This window comes from Saccopteryx bilineata, chromosome 3 (assembly GCF_036850765.1).
Source record: "Saccopteryx bilineata isolate mSacBil1 chromosome 3, mSacBil1_pri_phased_curated, whole genome shotgun sequence".
Taxonomy (NCBI): Eukaryota; Metazoa; Chordata; class Mammalia; order Chiroptera; family Emballonuridae; genus Saccopteryx; species Saccopteryx bilineata.
In genome coordinates, this window is record NC_089492.1 from 218154834 (window position 1) to 218179045 (window position 24212).

General features: G+C 35.6%; 1 protein-coding gene across 11 annotated transcripts in view; it reads right to left on the reverse strand.

Moving 5' to 3' along the window:
- ADGRL2 (adhesion G protein-coupled receptor L2) overlaps positions 1-24212 on the reverse strand; it is a 549783-nt gene that overhangs the window by 68816 nt on the left and 456755 nt on the right. For all 11 annotated transcript variants that reach the window (XM_066268807.1, XM_066268808.1, XM_066268809.1 and 8 more), the window contains one exon: positions 22741-22954. In XM_066268807.1, coding sequence (XP_066124904.1) covers positions 22741-22954 — 214 coding nt within the window. The remainder of the gene's footprint in view (positions 1-22740; positions 22955-24212) is intronic.

Here is a 24212-nt window from a genome sequence, read left to right on the forward strand (position 1 = left end):
GAACTATTTATTTACAAAGCATGCCACTGAGACTGTTTTATTTACAGGGTCATCAGGTCTAAATGCTTAAAGAAAGAAAAAAATAATAATTTAAGTGGGGAAGAAACTATAAAATATTGAAATACTTTAAAAATATCACTTGTGTCCAAATTTTTAAGAACTCTGCTTTTAATAATTTAAAAGAAATTATTCTGACCTGTATCAATTAGGAGCAATAATTTTAAAAAATGTTATCCTACTATAGTTTTCACTTGCAGAAACTATCACATTTTTAACAAGGGAAATAGGAAATCGCTATGGGATGCCCTAGTTAGATTAAATTAGCAAGAAACTTGTTACCAGAACATATAAAAGACATAGTGTAATAAGACATGACCTTGCAGAGTCTTGGAGCAATCTGTGATGTTTTTTGTTCCTCTAACCCTTGCTAATTATCTGCAAAGTAACAGACCCTTTTGTCGTGGGTTATTTTTCTTCAAATTGTGAGTGGATTTTTGGTTTCTAAATATTTAATTAATCTTGTTATGATATGAGAACTGTACACGCCAAGCATTTTGATTTTCACACTCTGTTCCTTCTAATTACTCTCAGATTTAGATTGGTCATTCCACATCTTTTCCTTTTGTAATTATTTACTTCTTAAAGATCATTTAGTGAAGAAATATTTTCACCTTTCTGGCTCTTCTTTTCCACAAATGACTGTTCTGGACCGTTCATTACCCGTTCAGAGGATTAGAGTTTGAAATAATGCAAAGAAGAGCCTATAACTAAAAGGAATTTTAGAGGGCAAAACGGAGTAAACTAGATTTTTGTTGCTGCTATTTTAAATTCACCTTACAGATTACTTCCTTGGTTTGGACATGACTTTGATAAACAGAAAAATTATGCCATAAATATTTTTTCTGCCCCACCAAGATGTGTAATGGGTGTCATTTCATAAGTATTATAAATCTCTGCATATTCACAACACAAATTTCTACTCTAATTGACAGCTAATATCATTTCTGCTTTTACAGACTGCACTTTGATTACATCACTACAACCCACGTTCACAGAACTTCCTATACAAATCAAACTGAAAGCATAGAAACAAAATCACTCAGACTTCTAGTAATATAGCTTTAAATTTTTTTCATCTATAAAATAACAAGAAAAAGTTTAACTCTTTGTTGAAATATTTGACTGGAGAAATTTTTACTTTTTATTAAAATGACTAAATTCTGTGCCTGTGTTCCTTCTTTTTTTTTTTAAACAAGAGATAAATAAGCCTATTTTTTTCTTTACCCAAAGTGAATTATTCTTATTGTAAGTTTTAGTTTAAAGTATTCTATTTTCCTCCTCCAACTTGTAAAATATTTTGGTAGTAAAATGTGACACAGTTTATAAACAAATGTATAAAGATGCCTTGGTAAAAGGAGATGCCAACAGGAAAGCAGTATTTTAATATGATGGATTAATAAGTTAATACCAGAAGACAGAGAAATGTGTACAAAATTTCTCCAAAGGCTCAAAGTGAAAACAAAGTGCTATGTAATCATTCTGAAAGTCAGAAATCTTTTGCTATTAATTATCTAGTTTTAATTTTGTGCCCTATAAAGAAGAGTTATTTATTGTTTCCGTTATTTTGTTCTTTCTAACCTAAAAAGATGCAAATGAACTAAATTCTCACAGAAATTGCTGTGTACACCTCCTGAACTACTTCTTCCTTAATACAAAGGGGCATCAGAAGGACCGTAAGTCTCTGAGGTGGAACACAGCAGAGGTCAGGACACTAAGGCTAACTGTGTGAGGAACGGCAGTTTCACAACTCATACTGGTGCTTCCTATGCAAGTCGCAGAGAAGCAACGCCTTGCTATGGACCTGGGTGTGAGGGAAGCGGGAAGCGCACGTTTGCCGGAAGCATCAGCTAAGGAAAATGAACAGGGAAAGGCAGCACATACACTATGCTGGACAAACAGTATTAAATTCTTCCCTGGTTATCCAAACCCGAAGTGATGTTTCTGTCCTTTCTCTATGGCAGTAACTGTAGATTTCTATGCTATATACACTTATTATAAATTACATATATAATTATTTTGACAATTACATATTGTCTTTGTATATTTTACATTTTAGTTATTTCATCAAGTATTTTCCATATTTAGAAGAAAGCTATAAACTCCATTTTCTTTCTATTCTTTTCCAAATATCCCCAAAGACTGCTGGTGTATGAGGATTCATTCCTACAATGCACTTAAATCTTTTTGTAATTAAAATAATTTTTAATTTGTATTTAATTTATTGGAGTGACATTAGCTAATAAAATTATACAGGTTTCAGATGCACAATTCCACAATACAATATTCTTAGCTGTTTCTAGGACTCTAGTTCTAACACTCCAGTTGAATACTGTTAGGCTTCTTTTAAAGCTTTTGGAATGCCTGGTCCTGTTTACAGCAAAAATTACTCTCTTAGTGAATACTTTCTAAATTGGACTTCTCATTCTTCTATACTTTATTAAGGTTTTATCATTGATAGAATAATTCAAAAGGTCCTGTTGATGCATACTAGTTGCAATTTCCCTAATAAAATTGCATATATATTATATAGATGTTTACCTAACTCTTCTGTAAGATAAGAAGTGAAAAATAATAAAGGCAAAAAGCGGGAACCACAGGCCGTTGGGATAGTTTTAGCAGAAAAGCAGATGTGGAAGGCTAAAAACAATCCTTAATACCCAGAATCTGAACATAAATAATCAAATCCGTCAGACTTATAAAGAGGTGGATACTTTGTGGATCATTCCTTTCAAAATTAATGGAGTCTCACCTGACCAAAAAATATATGGCAAATTTCACTAGCTTACTTCTGATAAATCAGAACTAATCTTTAATCATGACAAAATATTCATCATCTAATCCTTTTATCAAATTGACTATCACTGCAGGAGTCTCATGTGTTTGCACAATTAAAAACCTCATGTGAGCTGTATATAATAAGGCATTACATTTGATGCAAATCCTTTTCTATTGAAATAAGTGCCAGGCTGACAGCAGGAAGTAGCTGATAAGAAAGCAACAAGGCACTGCTGATGGCATTCTTGATAACTGAACACCTTCTCATAAGCATTCAGTCTACAGCATATTACTCAAAGTGCTCTTTAAAAAAAGTATAAAGCAGATCAAGGGAAGTGTCCTCTTGCTGCATCTCAGTCACAAAGGCAAGAAAAGAAATTATCTAAAAACAGATAGATGATAGATATGGAGAAAAAGAGGGAAGGAGGGAATAATTTATTATCCCTTCTGGCACTAGAAACAGTAATATAAGACATTATCAGTAATATAAGACATATCCTTGGTGTAGAAATACCTGGTTATGAAAGCAGAGTCATATTCTAATTATACCATATACAAACAATACCTATGCAGAAAGAAAAATAAAAAATGGATATAAAACTATGTATTACTATTCTCTGCTATAAAAAGAACTCCATATTGTTTTAGAGTTAATATAAAGGGCATAAAACCCTAGTGTTATTTTCCATATTGACATTATCCATTTAAAATCAATTTTGAACGTATATTTTATAGAATTAATCCATACTTTTAAGAAATATAAATAACACAATCTTTGAAAAATCTTTTCTTCCTTAGCCTAAGTACAAGAAGAGACTTCACAATGCCCCGGCAGAAGAAGAAAGCTGATGAGATGCTATGCGCAATAAAAAGTCTGAAAGGGTGAGGACAGAAGTGGAATAATTCCCTTATCAGACCTGTGCTCAGTATTTCCTCAACATGTAGCACATTTCGCATGAGGCCATTGCTTATCCTTTTCCCTTCTCCCATCAATTATTGCAAATTTATTGTGCGACCTCAGAGATCCGACATCATTAGTCTGTACATATCTCATATTTTTCACCAGTTTAAAATATCTTTGAGGGGTTAGCACCTGTTTTCAGCATCTCTGAGCCACATGCAGTGCATTATGCTGTACCTTACATAAAATGTATTAAGTCCATTAACATCAGTCTATAGACTTAAAATATTTTTATCAGTTGTTCATATAAGTAAGTGTAGAGTATTTGGCACATTAGTTTGTACATCTTACAACTCAATAATTATTTGGTAGCACAAACCAGCGAATAAAAAATAAAGATAAAGTTTTCAGAAGTTAAACAGAATTCCATAACAATAGTATATAAATCAAATCAAAACTCTTCCGATTCATGCAGTCTATGTGAGCTTTCTAAAAACTACAATGAAAGCAGAAAGCTTCTATTCCATATTATATTCCTAGCCTGAATTAGCTTCATATCAATAACTTGTCTGAAAGGCTCAGTTCACCATGACCTATAAAAGGTTAGACTCAAAGGCTTTAAATACCGCTAACACCATGTACAGGCTTGGAAGTGCAGGGCTTTGTGCTGTGAAGCAGCAACCCTGCTTTGCTGAAAGCTAACACGCAACACGCACTCTTAGGCTACGGACATAAACAGGGTAAGCATATTAAATAATGAATGGCTAGGAAAACATCTTTATCATTGCAGTTTAAAGATACAATACACACTTGATTACATTATATTATAATAAAATCTATTAAGCTACTTAAAAATCTTACAGGTCTTACAAAAGTCACAGCTAAATAGAGATTGTTGGAAGTGAATAAAATATTTGAAGTTACATATTTTATAGCTAGAGAGTTTTAGAAGTATTTTCATTTGCAAAAAGCATTCTATACTTCAAGTACTATATTTGCACATAAAATTACCTATTTTACGTTAGATAACACAGTAAATTTATTAACTATATTTGATAGGTCATTATGAAGAAAAAGAAACACTAGGAGATCTTGCTACCTCTTATCTCTGACCCTCAACTTTTCCATTTCAGCAACCTCATTAATGTCAAAATGCCATTAGAATGTCTGCCCACTTCGAAATCTCTACAGCCTGAGCAAAGCAAAATCTTTTTCAGGAATGCTTTCCTTTTTTTTACAGCTAAAAAGCTTACGAAGGCCACAAAGGTCAGAATATTGCCTTTATTAGAGAAAAAAGACTACATGACAAAGATAAACTTGAGGATGTAAAATACTATTTTTAGACCTGAATTGGGCATTTCTTTTTCCTTTAAAACTAATTTAAGGGTTAAAAATGTTTAAAATTGCCAGATTCTTGTAATGTATGTAACCAATACCACTGACAGAACCCTTTATAGTTAATAGTACTGTGTTCCTTAGCTTGGGTAAAGCGGGAAGTGGACTTTGATGCAAAAATCTCAAAAATCTCATCCACTGCTTTCAGTACTATCTGCGAAGCCATGAGAAAGCTGGATCGGGTACAGTGAGAGAGAAGTCCAATGTGGTTGCAACAAAGGCCCAGCAAATTCCTCAGGGAGAGAGTTCTCAAATTGGGAAAGCCCTTCAGAGAAGTCTCAAAAAGCAGCAAAGGATGCGGAGGCCAAGCCTTTGTACTCAGGCATTTGATGAGGGCTGCCTCTGGGGAGCAGAGTTTAAGATCTCTTCAGCCCCTGGCAGCCCCTGGGCGGGACCCACTGCGAGCCTATTAGCAGACAACTCCCTTGGCAGTTGGGGGAATGGGGATGAGTGGCCTGATCCGATCGAACGGGGAGATCTGAAGGGTATACCCCAACATCCACTGCACAGCACTGTAACAGTTCTTTTAGTACTACTACGCATTTTCATGATTTTTATTGTATTTTATCTTCTCGAACACACTGACACGTCAATCCTGTTTACTAAGCGATATTCAATGGGTTTCCTATCGAGCAAGCAACCTTAACAGGCAGCTTTTAATTGGCCCACATAGGAAACCACATTACTATTAATTCCACAGCTACAGCATAAAATAAAGCCATTGCTTCTCTAACTCTAGAGCAATTAGACCTCTGGGCTATTTGGCTAACTCTGCTTCATGATACCCAATGCAGTTAATTATATTTTTTGATGTTAATAGTCTCTGTCAGTCTCAAGCATAACTTCTCTTTGATGAATATTTAAATTATATTTGAATAAAAAATAATCTTGGTTACATTTCATATTCAGTAATCATCACAGCTTAATAAAGGTCTACTTGTCAAGAGTTGAAATAAATGGCAATGCACATATAAAGGTTCTAAATCAACTTATCAGATAATATATTTGTAATTACCATTATCTCTCGAACATATATGTTTATACATTTTAAAAGGTATCTTCTCATTCACATAAAAACTCATAATTAAATTTCAAAAGTTACTTATAAACATTCTTTACAATTACATATACAGAGTTCCATGAATTAACGATGAGAACATCTTAGCACTGGGTCATAAGATAATTTAAAGTAGAAAAAAAAGTTACCAAATTATAAAAGGTCCTAGAAAAATCAGCATACATTCTCTTGCCTCCTCCAACTATATTGCTTTGGCAAGCTCAAAGAGTAATAAGGAAAAAAAAACTTTGATGTACTAACAGATTTTTTTAATTTTAGATCTTTTAGAAACCAAACCCACTGATATCATTTCTAAAAAGAATATAAAATAGTATTTTTCTCCACAAGGATGATGATTCATGGGAGTTGGGAGTGAGGCTGAAAGAAACTTCTCAAAATGGAGAATGATAAAAATGAGAGGAAAGTATAAAAGCAAAACCCATTAGTATTTCTTAAAACTTTAACACCTCATTCAGTTTAAAACTCCTTTCATCTACTATAGCATAATAAGAAGGGTTCAAACCAAAAAACTATTTAACATAAACTGTGAAAATGATTTGTCTAGCTCAACTATATTATTGAATAAATGTTTTATTATCTTATCTACTTAATGCCCCTTAATTATATTAAATTTTAAATCATCAATCTTTCTTCTCCAAAATCTTCTAGATTTTTAGACTACGAAGGAGATACGATGAAATAAAATTTAAAAGATGTAATGAAGTGTCCTGAAATGCACACATTAACTTATGAATATCTATTAGAACACTGTGCCAATTTGCTGAAATTACTAAGTTTTCTGGGGTCAAAAACTTAAAATTTAGGGGTAATACTTTAAGGGAAAAAATGAGAAAATTACAAGTAGAAAATCAGATCCCAAAGTGAGTATTTTTTAGAAAAAATAGACAAATCACAACAAACAAAACATTTTTTAAAGCCTACAACTATCACAAGAAACAAAACCCAGAAACCTGAATTAATGTTTTAATAAATTTAATTGCCTGACATTCATTACACTATGTAATTTGTTTACATTTTTTTTACTCCATAATCTATGATTGTCTTTTCATCTAACAATTTTGTAGTGTCACTATCTATAATTTTGCTTTTCCTCTAGAAAATGTGTTTATCATTGATGTTTGGGATACACAAAACATGTCACAGGTGCTGATGTTTGTTGCCCTGCTGTGATAGTCATTAAACAGGGGAATGAGATGGTGCATTTATAATTCTGAGCACCACATTTGGGATGTTCTCTATGTATCTACTGAATGTACTCCACCAAGAACATACAGAAAAAAAACTTCTGTTTTGATTAGTTATCTATGAGAAACAAATGGCCATTTACTGTTTTACACATTTAATGACTGAAAGAATTTTTTACAGACCAGCTGCTGGCCTCATGCATTTCAAACATTATTTCTCCACATATTTCAGGTACCACAGGACACACTGATATTGTAATATGATACCTGGCCTTGCACAGTTAGGTCATGATCAGTAATGAGGTATAATGAGTAATAGGAGGATTTCTAGAGGCCATTTTTTTTTTCACCAGAATAGCTAGTAATAACTAAACTGTGCATGTGTTCCTGCAAACCACATAAAAATATCCCACTAAACTCAAAATGAGTTTACTACCAGCTGAACCTCCCCTTAACAGAACCCCAAAATGCCCTTGGTAACTCCTAGTGACCGACCATAAATGAGGGGAAGTGTAACAAAATAGAGGTCAAAGAATGAAATTAAAACTTTAAAAGATTGCTCTTACATATCACAATTCAACAAATTTTACAAAAGCACATTGTTAGGGACCTAACAATGCCTTGGATAGGGCCTACACAAGAGAAGGGCTCAGACATTTCAGATGTATTAGCTTCACGGAAAATCCATCTATAGAAACAGAGTAGTATTTTCACAAATTACGGTGAGTTTAATAACGATGATCCATCTGCAGTCTGGAAAAAAGAACAGGAAGACCAGTGCTGTAATCTCATGCCAATTTACATAGAATGACTCACTTCAGACACTCTTAAAGGCCATGAGTTTAGGTGAGTTCTAAAACTATCTTTATTGGCGGCATGTAACATGTGAAGAAATACTGGGAAAACTGTGACATATATTAGTCCAATGACATACTTCATTGATTTATGTGAAATAAACAAATATTAAGATTATAGAATCACTCTTTTGTATCTATTTTTCCTAGAAATATCTGAGAGATACTACCTCTAAAATTAACTGTAGAACAGCAAACAGTATTGAAAACTTTAACTACATGGCTATAAAATATTTTATAAAAACTACATAACAAATTAAACCAAACAGGTGTTAAAAATCTGTATGACAGATAAATATGTATTAGTAAAATGCTATTTAAAAAACGTAATTATCTACAATAATTTTATGAGGACGTATAAAAATTAGAGTATCAATACTGGTGTTTTGTTATTGTTGCTGTGGTTAATATGGTATAGGGCTGCACTATCATTATGTGATATATGAAAAAAATATTAAGCCCAAAATAAATGAAAGTTTAAGTTGTTTTTAAATAATTTAATGTTTTTTTCCTTCATTTAATAAAATTAGTTAGCAGGATACATTATAAACAATACTGACTCACAATTCTGCTTTTGATGTGGCAAACTGCTTTGCCTCTTAAATTTCAAGTAAGAAAATAAAATAAGGTTTGTAATAAATCAGTGACTAAGAAATCGGTGACTAAGGATATTTTCTCCACCAAATAACATAATTTTTTAACTTAGAAACGTTAATAAAATAAAATAAATAAATAAAGGTATTTTGTTAAGGGAAATAAGTCAGAGACAAATGCCATATGATTCTATATCTTTGTGAAATCTAAGTAACAAAAAAATAATGAAGAAACAAAGCTGAAATAGACCCATAGATACAAAGAACATATTGATGTTGCCGGTGGGGAGGGGGTTGGGAGGACTGCATGAAAAAAGTCCAAGAGATTAAGAAGTATTGATTGGTAGTTACAAAACAGTTACAGGGAGGTAAAGTACAACATAGGAAATCTAGTCAATAATACTATAATAACTCTGTATGATGCCAGGTGGGTACTTGAAATATTCGAGGATCACTATGTAAAGTATATGATTGTCTAACCATATACACTTAAAACTAATACAAGATAATACTGAATGTACACTGTAACTGAGAAATTAAAATTAAAAAAGGTAAGATTGGAAAATTCTCAACTTTACTCAAAATTATATATATATATATTTAGATTTTATTTATTTATTTTAGGGGGCAGGGGAGAGAAAGGGGAGGAGCAGGAAGCATCAACTCCCATATGTGCCTTGACCAGGCAAGCCTGGGGTTTTGAACCGGTGACTTCAGTGTTCCAGGTTGATGCTTTATCCCACTGCGCCACCACAAGTCAGGCTATTTTGTTATTATTTACTACATAGTGAAATATATTAAATAAATAGCATATTTCCAGATAGTGAGATTATACCAAAGCTTCAATGAATACATGTATTAATTAATATGACAAAATCAAGTTGCACTACAAATAAAAAATAATCCCGAATTCTTAAATGAACTTACAATTCATAATTTGTCCTTCATTTTTTTTTTATACTGTCAAAAGGTATGCATTATATTATATTTCAGTAGCATTTGGTTATAAGGATTTGGGGCAGGGGGAGAGAAGCAAAATCCAAAGGAAAAATAATGATATGCTTTGATTTAAATTTCTAAAATTTCACTTCTATTCTCTACAACTGTAATTAAACATGTGTTTATATTTGTTTGAAGTATAGTCTCTTTTAAAAACAGGACGATCGTAAGTCATATTTCTTTTCTTTATTATACAGGTTCCAGGTGCCTAATTTTATAACACATCTCTACACTGTATTGTGTGTTCAACCTCAGTTCAAGTCTTCGTCCATCACCATTTATGCCCTCCATGTCCTCCTCCATCTCTCCCCCACATGCCTCAGCCCTGCCACCCAAGCATTCCCCACACTGTTGTTTGTGGAAATGAGGGGTTTTTGTCCATTTTTTGCTCAAACCCTCCATCTGCTTTCACCCAGCCCTCTCCCCTGACAGCTATCCGTTTGCACTCTATGTATGAGTCTATTTTGCTTGTAAAGTTCATATTGTTCATTAGATTCCACATAGGAGTAAAATCAATGTTACTTGTCTTTCTTTGAGTGGGTATGCCCTGTTTCTACGCTGACAGTAGTGTAGTATAACATCAGAAAGCTGATGCGCACTAAAAATAAATCATATGTGGGCCCAAAACAAAACACTCAAATGAATATTTGAAATGAGTTTCCTGTAAACAGGCTTAATGTGTTTCTACTTATTTAACATTTGATTGTGTGATACATTTTAGTAATAAAACACTGAATTGGACTTTATTTCTGTCAAATAACATATTTAATTTAAATTTACTTTGTAAATAGAAAACAATATTTTGTGTGTAGTAGGGAATGTTCTAAGTGACTAAAAAACTACAAGGTATATGATAATATATGTACTATTGAAATATCATTGTAACACTCATCTCTCAAATGAGAAAACTAGAATAAATAAGACTAGGAAAACCACTAGAAAAGATTTTATTTTCATTTTAAAAGATTTAATTCTCATTTTAAAAGGAGAAACAAAGGCCCTGTAGGGCAGAATCTTTAATGTGACCTTATTTCTTTCTTCTACATTTGCTAATTTAAGCAGGGTTGTAAAGGCTATTTAGATGATTTGTCTTCTAATCCATTTTATAATTTATTAGTCTTTCTTGCACACTAAATGTGACTGTTTAATATGGTTCATGTTTATTATTGCCAGTAGGTCTCCCTTTCTATAATGAGTGCTTTATTTCAAACGTCCATCAGCAAGTGACATGCAAAGTATGTATCCAATTAGATATACTAATTAGAGCTTTAATGATCATTTATTACTGTACAAAGATTCTAGAGTCTATATCAGTAGCCTCCCAACACTAGGCTACAGAGAAATGCTTGTAATTCCAGTTAGTAGCCTTATAACAATTCAACCAAGAGTAAAAGAATTAGTGGAAATACATCACCTAACAGAAAATAACCTAAGTACATCACACAGAGATGATGAGATAGTAACATGTGAGTTATTCATTTTTCCCAAGATAAATTTCGTCTTCATTTACAAATGGTTGATAAACCTGACACCAAAGATAGATAAATGCACTTGGTGATATAGAGCATAAAGGCAGAAATGTAGTTTCTCCTAAATAGCAGGCCTATCTCCTATGAGAATGAATAGGTACAAGAAATAAATATTCTAAACAAGAGAGATGTATCCCTGACCAGTAAGCATTTGAATAAAATACTACAAAACATCAAATCAGGTGAAAATACAGATTAGTCAAATATTTTCTGCTTTAAGAAAAAGTCATTTGTAAGAAAGGAATGCAAACATCTTAGAAAGATAGGTCTGAAGTTTACTATAACCTATAAAAAAAATCAGAAAAAAAGTTAATTAAATTAAAAAAAAAAAAACCTCTTTCAGCTGTGACTGAAAACTCTTACAGCTCTGACTTGGATACAAAGCTTCTTTATGAAGAGTGAAAGACCAATATAAAATTTGAGAGGGCTGTATGTCAAGAAGAGCATACCCACACAGAAATCCATAATCATGAAGTCTGCCAGAAAGCACTGGCAGAACTGGGACTGCATTTTCATGGATTTTCATGGTTAAATTCTAAGAAGCTCCCAATATTCATCACCAAAAGGCTTTGTGTGTATGTATCTCCTTTCTTTAAATACTTTACATATTAGTATACTTAAAAATAACAGAAGTATATTTTAAAAACCTAGACAGCAATGTTTAACAATTATTATTTAAGAATAAATTTTCATACCACTAAGATATTAATTAATTAATTAATGAGGTTATAGATATGGACTGTCTGATGTTTAAGACCCTGTGTCAAATATTTCAACCTCTTTAATAAAGGTCCACAAAATAAAAAGAGGGATATCATGTTGCTACTCTTTCCCAAAGATTTTTTTAATGAGGACAAGCATACACAGTAGCCCCCACTTATATGCAGTTTCGCTTTCTGGGTTTCAGTTACCTGTTCTCAACCACAGTCCAAAAATAGTAAATGAAAAATTCCAGACATAAACAACTCTTCAGTTTTAAATTGTGTGCCATTCTGAGCAGCGTGATAAAATCTCCCACAGTCCCACTCGGCCCCATCCGGAAGAAGAACCATTCCTTTGCCCGAGTATCGATGCTGTACACACCTGTTAGTCATTTAGTATCTAGGCCAACTGCCATGGTATCACAGTGCTGTGCTTAGGTAACTATTACGTTAGTTAGTAATGGCCCCAAAGCACAAGAGTAGTGATGCTGGTGATTCAGATATGCCAGAGAGAAGCCATAAAGTGTTTCCTTTAAGTGAAGAGGTGAAAGCTCTTGACTTTTAATGAGAAGAGAAGGAAAAAATATCATATGCTGAGGTTGTTATGGTAAGAACAAATCTTCTATCTGTGAAATTATGAAGAAAGAAAAAAGAAATCTGTGACAGTTTTACTGTCACATCTCAAACTGCCAGAGTACAGCCACCGTGTGTGGTGAGTGCTCAGTTAAGATTAAATTTGCAGGTGGCAGACATGAACACAAAATGTATTCCAACGGATGGCAGGCAGCATGTTGCTCCAGGAAGCACTGAGCATTTATTCAGCAAGGGATCCCCTGAATGGAGCAACTGCAAGCTATTTCAAGTAAGGGGTTAGTATATAGAGATTCAGGAACAGGTATGGATTTTATCATCTCATTCATCCCAAGAAGAAGGCTGCATACAGTACAGTAAGATATTTTGAGAGAGAAGACCACATTCACTTTTATTACAGTATATTGCTATAACTGTTCTATTTTATTATGTTAGTTAATTTCTTATTGTGCCAAATTTATAAATTAGATGTTATCATAAGAATGTATAGGGGTAGACATGAGAAGGTTTACAGTTATTCATATAGAAAATAATAAATAATAATATAAGAATAAACTGTGTTTCATGTACTCACAACTGTAAACCAACTTCTGCCCACCCCTGTATGCAGAGGGAAAAACATACCACATACAGTACTCAGTACTATCTGCAGTTTCAGAGAACTGGGAACTCTGGAATGCATCCCTGTGAATCAGGGGAGACTACTGTATGTGCTGCAGTGTGAACAAAGTATACTAATTACAATGACAGTTGATTCCCCAAGTGTAATGAAAGGGAGTCCCAAGTTCCTCAGAAGCTTTGTTAATGTTATTTACTAATTCACTTACAACAGAAACCTCCGTTTTCCACCCTCCCCCATAAAGGGTCCCTAGTTATGTGACTTGCCTAGGAGGGCGGCATGAAGGGAGGCGGAGACGCAGAGGGAATGTTCATTCTGCTTATTCAAAACTAAGGCATGCATGATTCTTTCTGCCTTACTTCTAACTGCATGCTGGAGTACGCACTCCGTGTTCCAGTCTCACGCTCCGTCTATTGTAATATAAAGAACCACAGGAGAGAAGAAGTAATACACACACACCCCTATAGACAATAATGCATTTTTTCAAATTCTCATGCACACAGGAAACTGTAACCACTTGAGCTACTATTGGGTTAACAATGTAAAATAAAATAAAATAATTATATTTGGAGACAATAGGGTAGGACGTTGATAGATTTATAAATAGGAAATTCAAGGATAGAAAAGTTACTGAATATACTGAGTATAGGACGAGAACAGATTAATTTGGTTCCTATATATCGGAGCTCACCTCCATCATTCCAAACTTTGCAGAAAAGATCTAGGCTCTAAAGTTTTGGCACTTACTTAGCTTAATGTAACTAAATTGTATGCGAGTTCTAGAGGCTAGATTTAAAAATCCCTGAATTGTGCCCCTACTTTATAAATCTAGATGTATAATATATTTATCTATTCCCTGGTTCTGTGTGACTGTGAGACTCCCTAATTCTTCCAGTCTGTGCGAGGTTGACTGCAACTTCTTGATTTTTACCCTGAAAAACGGTGTCTTGAAAATTGGAACATATTTTTTTATTTGAGGTATCTCAGCAGAATAAAAATTTCTTCAAAATAAACAAAAGAAAAAAGAAATGTGTGTCTCTTATACTTTATTGCTGGCTTTTGAAACATTATTCTCCTGTGTCTATTTTCTGGATGGCAACTTCACCTTTGACCCCAAAAGCAGGTGTTCTCTAGAGCTATTGCATGCTCAAACAACATTACCTCTGTGGGTAGTATCTGTTCACCTGCAACTACCAACTCTACGTTTATGTTTGCTTCATCTATATGTCCTTCCACCACTCCTAAAGTGCTAAATCTGTAAAACAATGCCTTGATGAACTATTTTATATTTTATATGCCACCCTATTCCCAAATACACTTAGAGGAGCTTAATGGGTAGTATAGCAAACAAAAATAAATATACTCACTTTTATTAATAAGAACCCTAATATAGTTTCGCTATGAGGTTCTAGCCAGTTGCTGTCTATATGTGAGGAAAAAGAAAAAAGTTGGATAAAAGCGTTTAAGGAGCCAGGCTAGTTCTCTAAGTCTAAGACACTCCTTTATTTACCTTGGGCTATTTCAATACCAAATAAACAAACCTATCTTCAAATCACTTACACAAAATATACCTTTCCTACCAGAGAGAAAAACTGAGGTATGTATTCTTACTGTCTTCTTGAGAGCAATACATTCTCCTTTTAGAGCCTCTTTGTATTGACAGTATGAGTTAAAGCCTCTAACACTGAAACTGCCCCTGCACATTGAACTTACACTGAATGCTGAAAACAGAAATAAACATTTCCTTTCAGGTCTCTAGGCAAAAACACTAAAAACTTAAGGACACGCTATAGAGCAGTGTCTTAGACGGCAAACTACCTCGAAGAGAATGTACCTGTTCTGCGAGTGAAGAACACGAAGAAAAGGGACAGTTATAAGCAATGCCACATGAGGGTCTCAGGTCCACTTCAGCACATCACTGTCGGATACTGACTACATTGTACCCAAGCGCTGCAAAGAAACAGTATTGTAGGGCAATTCCTAACTTACTTATTTATCAAGCACCTCAGAGTCGTAGTCAGGTTATTTTTGTCTTTAATAAGTTGGCTCAGCGGTAGAGCGTGGGCCTGGCGTGAGGAGGACCCCGGTTCAATTCCCAGTCAGAGCACATAGGAGAAGCGCCCATTTGCTTCTCCACCCCCAACCCCTCCTTCCTCTGTCTCTCTCTTCCCCTCCCGCAGCCAAGGCTCCATTTGAGCAAAGATGGCCCGGGCGCTGGGGATGGCTCCTTGGCCTCTGCCCCAGGCGCTAGAGTGGCTCTGGTCGCGGCAGAGCGACGCCCTGGAGGGGCAGAGCATCGCCCGCTCCCTGGTGGGCAGAGCCTCCCTGGTGGGCGTGCCGGGTGGATCCGGGTCCGGCGCATGCGGGAGTCTGTCTGACTGTCTCTCCCCGTTTCCAGCTTCAGAAAAATACCCAAAAAAATAATAAATAAAAAAAAAATAAAAGTTCAAGCTGTTACAACAGTTCATATATTTTAAGTTATCCCACTACTATTGTCTTCAAAGAGTGCTAAAACATTAACTCTGATGGTGATTATTTTCTAAAGTATTATCATTTTAGAAAGGAATTTCATTTCTCACTTTTCAAATTGAGCCATTTGGTGTACTTAGAAGACAAGTACACTATCAGTTATTGGGAGAGCCTTGGTTTCATGCTTTGAATGATCAGGAAATAGAAAACGAAGAATGATTAACAATATGTGTACCATCACCACATTCAGAATTACAAGAGTATTTATTTACTTGCTTCTCAACTGTTGAAGTGATAGAAAATTCTGTGCCAATCTCTATCATTACAGGAAGAAAATGGGACTTTCAAACAATAGAAAAATTCTAGAGATTAAGTTTTCCACAGCTACATTTCCTACATTAAAAAAAAGTCTCTATTGGCACAATTGAATATCACAGTTTTGATGATTACAAGTGAAAAAATTTTCCAAATTATTAGAAGTTTGGTAAACATAACACTTTATTTATACTAAAAGCTTTTTATACATTAAAAAAGGAATAAGTATTGTACACTTAAAAATTATTCAGTAATAATTCAGCTGCAAAAATATTATCTACCTATTTTTCTCATAGCTATTTGTACTATTTGATAGTCAAATATGGCAGACAGCATTAAAGGTTTATATTCTACATACACAGAATGTAGTAATTATAAGCTACCATTATGAATCTCATTTTTTAGTCATCTTAACATTACCTTCCTTGTCAACAGTGTTCATGTGTAAATTGTCACTGTGGTGATTAAATAATTACAAGCCTCCAAGTATAATACAACAATATAACAATGGTGTTTCTATAGCCAGTTTTAGAATTAACCCCTTATGTACACTAATACATAAAAATTGTTAGAAATTTTGATAACAAAGGGATAGAAAACAATGGCATGTTTTCACAGAATTTAAGTACCTCAAAACTCTGGTTCCTTTTAAAAAATTATCAAAAATGCAACCCTGCTTTTATAACATAATGAAACAACACCAAAAAAACACTTGGTGCATCGGCCTGGCATGTGAAAGTCCCAGGTTCGATACCTGGTCAGGGCACACAGGAGAAGCACCCATCTGCTTCTCCACCCCTCCCCCTCTCCTTCCTCTCTGTCTCTCTCTTCCCCTCCAGCAGCCAAGGCTGGAGCAAAGTTGGCCCAGGCACTGAGGATGGCTCCATGTCCTTTGCCTCAGGCACTACAATGGCTCCGTTGCAAAGCCCTTGATGGGCAGAGCATCACCCCCATGGTGGGCATGCCGGGTGGATCCCAGTCAGGCGCATGTGGGACTATGTCTCTCTGCCTCCCCACTTCTCACTTCAGGAAAAAAAATTTTTTTTTAAAAACTTGGTATCCATCTTGCATATTTCCTATAATATATAATTATATTTATATGTACAAGTATGATAAGACTTAGGTGTTTTACTAGATACTCAAAGGTGTATTAAAACATATAACCATGCAGACAAAGGTAAATGACATACAATGTACAATTCCTCAAGGCCAATTCTTCTAAATTCATTTTTTCTTTCTACCAGCCCCCATAGCTTCTTGCTCGTTAGTCTTGTAAAAACAGGAAATTATACAGAATTCTTCAATACCTATTCTCTATGTACTACCTCTAAATGCTCAAATCCTATCACTTCCATTGAACTGTGAGATCAACATGTAAAGAATCAATAAATGGTTAATTATTAATGGTTGCCTTTATTGTCTCTCGAGCATGGGCAATTCCCAAATTTTGAAATAGTATGTGCAAATCATTCTATTATAATTTTACTGTAGGACCAAATCTATTTTCCAAAGAAGATAAGTTAATGTTTTATGGTTTGCTTCTCTGGCCAGATTTCAAATTGTCCATAAGGTACTTCAGTTTTAAAATTTAAAAACCTCTATAAAGTACCACTTATAAAAATAAGGTTTAGCCTTTTGTTTATTAGCTACCCTTTCAGAAATAAAAACAAAAACATTTGATGAAAATTCTTCACAAGTATTATACATGGTCTCTAGTTTCTTAAAAACACCTTGATCAGGCCCTGGCCAGTGTGCTCAGTGGTAGAGCATCAGCCTGGAGTGTGGGAAGTCCCGAGTTCAATTTCAGATCAGGGCACACAGGAGAGGACACCATCTGCTTCTCCACCCTTCCTCTCTCCCTTTTTTCTATCTCTCCCTTCTCCTCCTGTAGCCATGGCTCAATTGGAGCAAGTTGGCCCCAGAGCAAGTTGCCCCTGGGCACTGAGGATGGCTCCTAGGGTCTTGCCTCAGGCGCTAAAAGCAACAGAGCAACTGCCAAGCAACAGAGCAACTGCTCCACATGGGCAGAACATTGCCGCACAGGGGGCTTGCCAGATGGATCATGGTAAGGGTGCATACAGGAGTCTGTCTCTCTGCCTCCTACTTATCACTTAAAAAACAACAACAACAAAAAGAAACACCCTGATCAGTATCAACATTTAAAAGCTACTTACTATAATTGTACTATTGATAAAAAATATGCTAATACATACTTTCTGTGAAATTAAATTTTACAGCAATTCATTACCCATTCTTTAATGGCATGGATTTTTAAAAAATCATTTTTTCATTTTTCCTTCATTGCTTCTTAGAACCTTTTGATGTTTTAGGTGTTCCCACACTGACCAGACTTGTCTGAAAATTTTACTATTCTACTTTGGGGCAGACTAGTAAAAAAGCTAGAAAATTAGACAAAATATTGTATCCAGAGGGGAATAAGAAGCAGAAGAGAGTGAAGGCTTTCCACAGAGAGATGAAGGGTTTTCTGGCCCTGGCTGGTTATCTACATCAGTTAGCACAACCTCCCGAATCATCAAAGTTGTGGGTTTGATCCGTGGTCAAACCACATACGAGTAGCAACCAATGAATGCACAACTAAGTGAAACAACAAATGAATGCTTCTCTCCCCCAACCCCAATCAATCAATCAGTAAGTAAATAAAATTTAAAAAATAATGAACGGTTTTCCTAGTATAAAAAATAAAAGGCAATAATGTATAATAAATTCTGTGATACTTCATTTTTGGGGGGGGTCGGGGAGGAGGAAAGAGATAGGAAGGGAAAGAGATGAGAAGCATCAACTCGCTTCTTCAGTTGTTCATTGGTTGCTTCTTATAAGTGCCTTGACTGGGGGCCTCAAACCAATCCACTGACCTTTGGGCTCAAGCCAGCAACTGTGGGATCATGTCCACAATCCTGCATTCAAGCTGGGCTCAAGCCAATGACCTCAGTCCTTTGAACCTGGGACCTCAGCATCCCAAGTTGATTCTCTATCTACTGCACCACCACCAGTCAGGCAATTTTTTAAAAATATATATTTTTTTCATATTATTATTTTTTAAAAGATTTTACTCATTCATTTTAGAGAGGAAAGAGGAAAGAGAAAAGAGACAGGTGAAGAGAGTAGCAGGAAGCATCAACTCATAACTGCTTCTCGTCTGTGCCTTGACCGGGCAAGCCCATTGTTTAGAATTGGTGACCTCAGCATTCCAGGTCAATGCTCTATCCACTGTGCCACCACAGGTCAGGCTGTGATACTTAAGGTTTTCTTCAGAGAGTCTCTATATTCCAAATAACTGTGACTGCAGGATATCAACTGCACTATTCAATCAGAACTAACCATGATTTTAATACATATGAGAAAATTCTAATTAAAATGATAAGAGTACCAAATTTAGGTGGGAAAAAAAGATACCAAGAGTGCCAAAATTTAGGAAAAAAAATTCAAGAGTTAGAGAGTTAGATGCTCTCTGTTAAGGGAGAAGACAGACAACACCTGTTGTCAGCGGTTATTTGTATTCTCTCTCTATGAGAGACAGTTACTGTCAACTTAAGAGATATGATGTGTATAAAGTTTATTAGACACTTTCCAAAAAATGTTTAAAACACAAAATTAACCTATGGTTTATTATCCAAATAAATGTGTATACACTGTGTGTGTGTGTGTGTGTGTGTGTGTGTGTGTAGAGAGAGAGAATGTGCACATATTATATGCTTTCTTAACTTGCAATGTCGTTTTAATTTTCTTTTTGTTAATTTTTTTAAAGACTTTATTTATTTTTTAGATAGAGAAGATGGGGGGAGCAGGAAGCATCAACTCATAGTAGTTGCTTCTGGTATGTGCCTTGACTGAGCAAGCCCAGGCTTTAAAACCAGCAACCTTAGCATTACAGGTCAACATCTTATCCACTGCACCACCACAGGTCAGGACTCCATTTTTTTTAAAGCTAAAATAAGGAGAATGAACAGACAAGCCACAGACTGGGAAGAAATATTTTCAAAAACCTTACCTGATAAAGGATTGTTATCTAAAATATATAAAAAAACTCTTAAAATACAACAATAAGAAAACAAACCACCAATTAAAAATTGGGCAATAGACCTGAACAGACACCTCAACAATGAAGATATACAAATGTCACACAAGCATACAGAAAACTGCTCAACGTTGTATGACTTTAGGAGATTGGGAATTAAAACGAGATACCTTTACGAAACCAAATCTGAAACACTTGCAACAAATGCTGGTGAGGATGTGCAGTAACATAAACTCTCATTCTTTGCTAGCAGGCATGTAAACTAGGGCAGTAACTCAGAGAGGCAGTTTGGCAGTTTCTTACAAAACTAAATAAATTCTTACCATATAATCCAGTATTCATGCTCCCTGGTATTTACCCAAATGAAATGAAAATTTATGTGCACACAAAAACCTGACCAAATGTTAATGGTGGCTTTATTCATAATCACTAAAATTTTCAAGCAACCAAGATGTTCTTCAGTGTGTGAACAGACAAACTAGTACATCCGGACTATGGAATCTCATTTAATGCTAAAAAGAAATGAGCTATTAAGCCATGAAGAGACATGGAGGAAGCTTAAATGCTTATTCCTAAACAAAAGAAGCTGATCTGAAAAGGCTACATAGTATATGCTTCCAAATGTATGACATTCTAGAAAAGGCAAAACAATGAGACAATGTAAGTATCAGCGTCCTTGTCAGGTTAACAGGGAGGAGGGGATGAATAGGTAGGGTACAGAGAATTTTAGGCAGCGAAACTATTCTACATGTGATAGTAGACCCCCAACCTCGTCCACATTTCCACTTTCCACAGATTCAGTTTCCTGCAGTCAACTGTGGTCCAAAAACATTAAACAAAGAATTCCAAAAACAAACAATTGGTAAGTTTTAAACAAGTTTTAAACTCCATTCCACTCTGAGTAGTGTGATGAGTCTCATGCAGTCCTGCTCCACTCCACCCAGGACATGAGTCATCCTTTTTCTAGCATATACACACTGCATATACTACCTAACTTAGTAGCCTCTCAGCTATCAGATCGACTGCCATGGCATCTCAGGGCTTATGTTCCAATAACCCTTATTTTATTTACTAAAGCACAAGAGTAGTGATGCTGGCAATTCAGATACACCAAAAAAAGGTATAAAATGCCTTCTTTAGGCCCTGGCCGGTTGGCTCAGCGGTAGAACGTCGGCCTGGCATGCGGGGGGCCCGGGTTCAATTCCCGGCCAGGGCACATAGGAGAAGCGCCCATTTGCTTCTCCACCCCCCCCCTCCTTCCTCTCTGTCTCTCTCTTCCCCTCCCGCAGCCAAGGCTCCATTGGAGCAAAGATGGCCCGGGCGCTGGGGATGGCTCCTTGGCCTCTGCCCCAGGCGCTAGAGTGGCTCTGGTCGCGGCAGAGCTACGCCCCGGAGGGGCAGAGCATCGCCCCTTGGTGGGCAGAGCGTCGCCCCCTGGTGGGTGTGCCGGGTGGATCCCGGTCGGGCGCATGCGGGAGTCCGTCTGACTGTGTCTCCCCGTTTCCAGCTTCAGAAAAATACAAAAAAACAAACAAACAAACAAAATGCTTCCTTTAAATGAAAAGATAAAGATATATATATGGAAAAACATAGTACATATAAGGTTCAGTATTGTCCAGGTTTCAGGCATCCACTGGAAATCTTGGAAGGTATCCCTCTTGAATAAGGGGAAATACTGTACAACAATGGTGAATACATGTCATAAATTTGTCAAAACCAATCCTGTACAATACCTAGAGTGAACCCTAAGGTAAACTATGGATTTTGGGTGGTAATGATATGTCACTGTGGCTTCATCTATTTTAAAAAGAAACTACTGTGGTTTTTGTGTTGACAGTTGGGGAGGTTGTACACATGTAGGGATGGGATATGACAGTTCTGTACTCTCTGCTATTTTTGCTATAAATAATAAAGTTTACTAATTAAAAAAATTAAGGTACAATTATTATCAGACCTAGACATCTAAACATTCTTGATGTTACAAAAGTATTTCAAAATTCTGAAGACCTAAAAACCAAGATCACATCTGAAGTATCAGATGATGTTTTAAAATCAAAAGAGACCCTGGCTGGTTGGCTCAGCGGTAGAGTGTCGCAACAGCCTGTGGATGTCCCAGGTTCAATTCCTGGTCAGGGCACACAGGAGAGGTGACCATTTGCTTCTCAACCCATCCCCTTCTCTTTTCTCTCTTTCTCTCTCTTCTCCTCCCACAGTCATGGCTCGATTAAAGTGAGTTGGCCCTGGGTGCTAAGGATGGTTGTGTGGGCTCTGCCTCACGTGCTAAGAACAGCACAGTTGCTGAGCAACAGAGCAACACACCAGATGGGCAGAACTAGCCCAGATGGGGCTTGCTGGATGGATCCAGGTTAAGGCGCATGTGGGAGTCTGTCTCTGACTTCCTTCCCCTCAATGAATTTAAAAAAAGATATGTTATATATTCTCTCTGATATGTTAATTTCTATATGTGATAAATATTTAAATGCTAAAAACTTAAAGAGTAGAAATCAACATTAGTAGGTTAAACCCTAACTCAATTTAATAAACAGGCTGAAATATGGCCTGCTCCCATCCACACTGGAATAATAATTTTACCAATTTAGACATAATAGCTAAAACGGGACAGTAACACATGAATATTTACCTTTGAGTCATAATTTTGAAGGCATCTGGGAGGTAGCAGTCTGTATTCTCCATTTGAAATGGATCAGCATCACAAATCTTGTCATCTGTCCGACCATAGTTAGCGCTCTCGATCATGATGACATCACTGCCGGGACATCGCAGATCTATAGAATAACCTTCACAGGACAATTCTCGCCTAACTAACCCAAATGGTAAAGCTGCTCTGCTGAAACCTTTAGAAAAATAAAATAACATAACATAACATAAAATTAGCTTATTTATGAAGTATATTAAAGAAGGCATTTTCAAGTAATATAATTCAGGTCTATATTCGAGAGATGTCACACAAATTGTTTATTAAGTTATTGATTCATACATTTATTTAAATCCTTGGTTCTGTACTATGCGTTGAGAGTTTACTAGGTGTGTGTGTGTGTGTGTGTGTGTGTGTGTGTGTATACCTAGCTAAACTATTCACCTTTATATGACAATTTAAAATTACTGAGCAAAATACTTTCTGGATAATCTAGTCATAATCAAAAACAAAGTGGCTCTTTTTGAGCTAATTAAAGAAAACGACAAATTTAATCAATAGACATAAATATGGACAAGTTGTACAAATACAGACTGTAATAACTAATCAGGAAATTTTTCATTTATGCAATGGAATACTCTGCTGTACAATGGCCTTACATTGTCATTTAATGTAGATATATTAATTCCTGTTAGTAGCATTTTATCTTAAAAATACTTTCATCCTACCAGTTTCTCCCCAAATAGCTAAGACACTATGACAGTAACATACTGTGGCAACAATAACTTATTTCAATTTATACACACTTTACTTAAAGTAACTGACAAGAGTCAGCAGATGGGCATTCAAAGGAGCAAAAACTGTTCCAAGAAAGTCCAGCAAGATGAAACACCATGAAGGGTGAAAGTTCTCTAAAATTCAGTTCTGTCAATCTACAGAGTGGAGGTTAAAAAAGAAAAACCTGTGATGTTACTTTTCCTACCTGTGTGACTCTAACATGAGATAATGTACACGTAAGTGCTTAATTTAAACTCCTTTATGAATTTATGTAGATTATGCACTAAGCAGAGTATAGAGAACCACTGTTCATGAATACTATAAAAACCGATTCCCAAATGAAATAGAAGATTAAAATTTCAAGTTTAACCATTTTTAAACCATTAAGCACAGGAGGAAAGGGCAATGGCAGAAAACGTCGAGAACAGCCAAGAAGACCTTTGTGTAGGAGAAGCACACCTTCACTAGGCTGGTGTGCTTGCCTCCTCTAGGTTAACGACCACATCCGAAACTCCTACATTGTGTCTGAAATGCCTATATTGTCTCCATTTGTTTCACTTCAGTTGCTAACCTATTGCCATCTATAGCATTCCAGATACAAATTACTAGCAATAATTTCAGGATTTTTTTTCTTATCTCTATTCTTTAATTACTCTGCATCACAGGAATTATTCCTTATA